The sequence below is a fragment of the Tachysurus fulvidraco genome, chromosome 4 (assembly GCF_022655615.1).
Source record: "Tachysurus fulvidraco isolate hzauxx_2018 chromosome 4, HZAU_PFXX_2.0, whole genome shotgun sequence".
In the NCBI taxonomy this organism is placed as follows: domain Eukaryota; kingdom Metazoa; phylum Chordata; class Actinopteri; order Siluriformes; family Bagridae; genus Tachysurus; species Tachysurus fulvidraco.
The window spans coordinates 17,137,238-17,143,708 of NC_062521.1; the positions used below are offsets into that span (position 1 = coordinate 17,137,238).

A 6,471-nucleotide genomic window follows, 5' to 3' on the forward strand; every position below is an offset into this window, starting at 1 on the left:
TATTATTCACAGGTTGAGATTAGGGTTAGATTATCTACATTACTCTGTGTGTGTGTGTGTGTGTGTGTGTGTGTGTGTGTGTGTGTGTGTGTGTGTGTGTGTGTGTGTGTGTGTGTGTGTGTGTGTGTGTGTGTGTGTTATAGTCTGATCTTCTCAGGGATGAGGTTGGGGGCTGACAGCCAGTTCAGTGACTTCCTCGATGGCCTTGGACCTGCGCAGCTAGTGGGGAGGCAGACACTAGCAACACCATCTATGGGTTAGTGTTTATTTCAGGCTTTTGACTCAGAATTTAAATAGGCTTCATTTAATTGAATGAACCGATTAAACCTGGAAAATGTAAACTTAAACTTTAAAATTTCAATAAAAAATAACATACAAAATTCCAAAAAGATAGTATGTGTGTTTCAGGAGATGTTCAGATTGGCTTAATGGATAAAAAGGGTCAGTTGGAGGTGGAGGTGATCAGGGCACGTGGCCTTACCGCCAAACCAGGATCCAAATCGCTGCCAGGTAAAAGTGTTCTCATAGTGTTTTTGAGTGTGTTAGTGCAGAGAATAGCTTGGTAACTTTGACAGCACCATGAAGAATGTTTGTTTATTCCTTTTTACTGTCTCAGTGATTTGATAATAGTGTTTGTGTCCACAGCTCCATATGTCAAGGTCTACTTGCTGGATAATGGAGCATGCAAAGCCAAAAAGAAAACCAAGATTGCACGAAAAACACTCGACCCATTGTATCAGCAGTCACTGCTGTTTGAGGAGAGTCCGCAGGGTAAAGTTCTGCAGGTAAGAAGCAGAAGTGTATCTGAATCAGAAGATCCTATCAGTTCTCAGTTTTTTATATATTTTTGGGGGTTTGTGTAAACATTTTCTCTTTTCCGCATTTTCTCTGACAGGTAATAGTGTGGGGTGACTATGGACGCATGGACCACAAATGCTTCATGGGAGTTGCACAGATCCTATTAGAAGAGCTGGACCTTTCTAGTACAGTGATTGGCTGGTATAAACTCTTTCCCCCATCCTCATTGGTGGACCCAACGCTAGCTCCTCTCACTCGGCGTGCTTCCCAGTCATCACTCGATTCAGGGCCAACAGGTGTCAGGTCCTAGTGAAGAGGAGAGACAACACGAGATAAAATATGCCCATGGCAAAAAATACAGTGCCAGAGGGGCAGCCAGGCAGACGGACAGCATCACGATCAAAGCTTTGCTGGAGCCTGACAATCACTTCTTCTCTCTTTTATTTTTGGCCTTTGGATTGCTGAGATTTCCCTTGATCCGCTCTGCTCCTTACTGCATGTTCTGTTTGTTTTAGCCATGTTGCTGAGATTATGAGCGAGCCCAAATTAAAAGAGGGAATGACAAGCAGCTGAAAGCAATCCGATGTGGCTGACAGAGAGAGAAGCCGACCGTGGTGCTGGTTGCCTGAATGCTTCTTGCCAATCAGTAACATTTAGGAGCTGTTTTCTTACCATATAAGGAGTGTGTGAGAGTATGTGGTGTGTGAGAGGTGTGATGGTGGATCTGTGAGAGTGAAGACAACGCTGCCTCTCCCTTGGCCTAATTGTACAGGAAGCCTCTCCTTGCTGAAGAGAGGCCTGAAGTCAGGGGGTTAAAGGGCAAGAGTTAGTATTCTCAGAGTCTCCCCACCTCCTCATAAATGCTGAGTGCAGGGCCTCACCTCATGTCAGTATGCCACTGACTCCGATCAGGTGTGTGTAAGAGGGGAGGCCGGCTTGGAAACCTTTGTCTGTTTACAGCAGTTATGACTAACTGCTCTGCCTTTTTTTACTTTCTCATGTATTTGTTACACACACACCTTGTAGAATGTCAACACATGGCTCATTCGGACAGTTGTGTTGTATAAGCTTAAAGGAAGATGCAAACCCACACACAGTACAACAATGGGAGTGAGGTTTATTTCAGCCTGGCCAGGAGATTATAAGAATGGCCAACTGACATAAATACACTAAAACTTCTGGACTCCCAGGTTACTGGCCCTCTGATATATTTTGAGCTCTTGAGAGTTAATAGAGAGAACTGGTTACTATGGACCGTGCACATAGGTAGTAGCCAGTCAAGTTATTTGACTTTTTGTTGTTGGGACCTGCCCAAGAAACTGAATTTCTATCCAAGTAGATTTATTTTGAAGCAAGCACAAATGCTTGATTTTTTTAAACAAAATTTTAAAGAAGATTATAACAACCCAAATTACCATCAGCTATTTTTGCATTATTTTTATTTATTGGTAGTTTAAGTTAAAAAAAAAAATATATATATATATATATATACAGTATATAAATATATAATATATATGAATAAAGAAATCAAGTTCTCTTCCCGAGCATCTGGACGAACGTGATAGTAAGTGAGAGGTGGTTTAGGAGATGGCCTGTAATGGTGACCTCCCAAAACTTGCCATCTTCTTTTCCCAACATGGGCAACAGCATGACTCTGGAACTGTTCCAAGCTGCATGCACATTTTGTAAAACAAGACAGATGAGAAAAAGAGACTAAAATAAATGTGTGTTAGTTCCACATACTGTAGGCCAGCTTGTATGTTGCATGTACTTGTACAGTTTGCTCGTACTTGATATTAATAGACTAACCAATAAAATGAAGCCATTCATTCCATGTGTGGGCATTTGGCCAAGTTCAGCCATGCACACAGCCCTCATTTTGGGGCAGAATGTCTATGAGGATTTTTTTGAATTGTTTTATCTGTTTTTTTTTTCCCTATGAATAAATAAGTTCTGTACTGTAGTACTGAGCAAACACGAGGCCCTCATTTTTTTTTTTTTACTGAAGATGTTGGTGTTCTCCATAGTCTACAACTGTGGGGCTAGAACTAAGAACTAAGCTATATAATGTGTATAAAAACAGAGCTATCTATAAATGGAAAAAATTGATATATGATCTATGAAAATATAAACAGATTATATATATATATATATATATATATATATATATATATATATATATATATATATATATATATGAGAGTATATCCAAGTAAATGTTGCAAACAGAAACAACGCACATACATTAAATATGAGTCTGCTTTAAGGTTTACTTATATTTACAAGGTAGCCCTGTTGAAATAGATTAATGCTCTGTCTCCTGGCCCCATTGAATGGTATAAAGGCTGAGAAAGGACACCTCCAGAGGTTCTGGTTCCTTCAGATATATGTGGCTATAAAATAATCACTATAATTGGGACCTCGGCTTATCTGTTACAGCATTAGAACAAAGTCCATGAGATCTGTTTTGATAAAAAAAAAATAAAAAAAAAAGAGAAAAAAAAAGAAAGAAAAGTTTACTTTTCATGTCCGTTATGACAGACTTCTTTCCTTTGTCAGTATTACTCAAGGATACTGATTGTTTACAATTCATGTGTCCCACTGAAACAGAATAGAAAGTATTCACTGCAACATTTCTTGTTTGTACAACAGATGTTACTCAAATGATGTGTATGTTTTATATTCAAGAGTTCATTTTTATTATTTACAAATAAAAGACTGTGTGAAAAAAGAACAGTGGCTCTGAAAAATGTATGTGCAGCTGAACAGTTCCTGTCACCTTTTTAACTTGACTAAACGTCCTTATTTTTGTTGTAGGCCGCTAATGTCCATTTTATATGTACCTGTTAGCTTTGGTATTTCTTCATGAAATCATTTTGTCTATAATAATATCTAAGGGCATTCTTTACTAAAGTTTTGACAATATGTCACGGGTGGAGCAATGGAGGTTCACTGCCACATATACTGTATACATTATATAGCCTAAAAGTATATCGACACCCAACATAACACCCATATGCAGGCCTCCTCCAAACTGTTGCCACAAAGATTGATGCACACAAAGGTCTAGCATTAGAATATCTTTTCACTGGGACTAAGAGGCCGAGCCAACGCCTGTTCTATCAAGACTATATTCTAGCATCATGATGCCCCTACACGCAAAGTGAGATCCATGAACATGGTTCCCAAAGGTTGGAGTGAAAGAGCTGATGAATGACGGCTGCACACCACTTCCTTGCCTAATATCATTGCCTCATCTCTTGAAAAAAAAAAAAAGCCTTTCCTAGAAGAGCAATTATGTAACCAAATAAGTAATTCTAATTTTAACATAGTCTAGTTTTCTACTCTTTTGATTGTTAATGAAGGAGAGAAACAACAAAGTGTCTTAGTTGAGGGATGAACGCCATTCTTTCAAAGATACACAAGTGTTTATTTGGGTTGGGAAATCTGATGACACAAGCATATAATTGACATTATTTTAACTAGTCCAGGGTGGCCAACCCGTGGCTCCCGAGCCGCATGCGGCTCTTTGCCCGGTTTCTTGCGGCTCTATGTTCATACCGAAGTTTGTATTTGTGTCTCTTATTCAGCGTGTTCGCTTCGCTTGAGTTCAATGCTGTATTTTCGTCAAATGTGCATGTGAGTGGGATGAAAATACCTCAAAGTTTCCCAGTAGGAGCAAGATAATTTGAGTAAACAATTTGTGTCAAATTTGCTCTCAAAATGGCAGAGAAAAAAAAGGTTATGTTCAAGTGTGCCCCTGTGTATGATGTGGCTGTTTGCAGTAAGATAGTAAAAAATGTGGTTCTTGGTCTCTGACTGGTTGGCCACCCCTGATTACTAGTCAGTGCCCTGTTAATGGAGACAATGTCATCCTAAGAGAAACCACTCTTTTAAACAGGTTAAAGATGATATTTAGATGCAGTGACATGACCCTTAAAGAATGGCCCTAAGAAATGCGAGGAGACAAAAATTTTGGTTTGCACTCATTTTTAGAAAATATGCCACAGGACGAGTGGTCTGACAAGATCACAAATTTTTTCCCATCTTACCTGCTTATCTGTTTTTCAATGAGTTGCATGGATGCACACACATTCTGTGCGCATTCAGTTGCTCAAACATGGCTGTCATTAAATCTGTTCTTACAGTACATAATTATTCCCATAATTGCAAGCATTTCTATGTACTGCACCAGGGTAGAGCTTTGCACTTGGAATATTCGCACTTTACAATATAATAAATGTAGTTTAATGTAGATTCAGTCATGATACAATCATTTCACGGACAGAAAGCAGGAAAGGGTCATGCCATCATCAAGAAGAGTATTAGAGAGAATATATCAGGCTATATTAGTATTATTTGGTAGACTTTAGACCCCAATCTTACTGTAACTCAGATTATATACTCACACTTACTGGCAACTGCTCATTCATGCTGTGATCTACTCAGTCATTCATGTGACAGCAGTGCAATGCATCAAATCATCCAGATGCTGGTCAAGAGCTTCAGTTAGGCTTCACAGCAAATATCCAAATGGGATTATTTGTGGAATTGCTGAAATCCTTGGAGACTTTAAAGTCTTCAAACAAACAGAGGAGGTCTATTGTAACTTAAATAATCACTCTTTACAACCATAGTGAACAACAACAAAAAAAACATTACAGCACACAACACATTTAATGAGCTGCAACAGCAGAAGGCCTCATTGGGTCCCACGTGTCAAGAACAGGAATCTGAGGTTATAGCTGGTACAATACAGGAACCAGTCAAAATGAACTAAGAATTAGCAAATCAAGGAATTTGAGAAGACTGATTTGAGGTTAAAGCGAGAAAAGCAGTGGCACCTTTAACACATTGCAATTGAAAAGCTCATTATTAACTATCTGAAATATACGACTTATTTTGGGGTGTATGTAATTACTTATGTGAATGATCACTTGTGTGTAGGCCTGTTTGTTACATATAATCTATTGTATAATTAACTAATCAAGCTTGTGATTTCCCCTTTCTCATGTTTTATTTGGACATTACCTGGTATCTCTAATAAAGTGGTCAGTGAGGGTACAGAGTTTCTTAAACAGTTCCCTTTATCTGTGCTTCATGGCCATAAGAAAGTTTTTACTTTCTCACATAAAGACAATACAAGCTCAGTGATAATGAGCAGTAACCAGTCACAATAATTGTCTGTGTTTTAAATGTAACTGCCCTTATGGAACTCAGACAACTTGTATTTTCTCATTGTACTAACTTACTTACTTACTTACTTGTTTGTTTGTTTATTTATTTAAATTCACATGGCCATTTAATTCTGCTTTCAGTCAATTTGTTAATGTTAATGTTTTACTGGAATTTAAGTGTCTTTAAAAACGTATTATTTATAAACTTCTCTGCAATTTCAGAACTGTAATAAAAAAAATAGGTTTTAGTCTTCTGTTAATAAAATTGTAAGCTTGATATATTAATACTCACCAGTTAACAACCCCACCGTGTGGACACATCAAGTATTACACATCTCAATAATAATCCACTTAGCTTCTTATCAACTCGTTGTTGTAGTTGATGTTATAAAAACAACAATAAATTTAAATAAATTCAATTGTAATTGCAAAAGTCTTTCTGCTGCCTGAGAAAACTGTCAATTCAACCAATAAAATCTTAAACCTGACATCCCCC

The 6,471-nt window shown here is 37.9% G+C and overlaps 1 protein-coding gene across 16 annotated transcripts in view; it reads left to right on the forward strand.

Moving 5' to 3' along the window:
- Positions 1 to 3,303, forward strand: part of LOC113636257 (regulating synaptic membrane exocytosis protein 1) — a 68,774-nt gene extending 65,471 nt beyond the window's left edge. For all 16 annotated transcript variants that reach the window (XM_027136226.2, XM_047812058.1, XM_047812060.1 and 13 more), the window contains 4 exons: positions 144 to 256; positions 409 to 510; positions 646 to 785; positions 896 to 3,303. In XM_027136226.2, the coding sequence (XP_026992027.2) occupies positions 144 to 256; positions 409 to 510; positions 646 to 785; positions 896 to 1,108 (568 nt within the window). In that variant the 3' untranslated portion in view covers positions 1,109 to 3,303. The remainder of the gene's footprint in view (positions 1 to 143; positions 257 to 408; positions 511 to 645; positions 786 to 895) is intronic.
- The last annotated feature ends 3,168 nt before the right edge of the window (positions 3,304 to 6,471 follow it).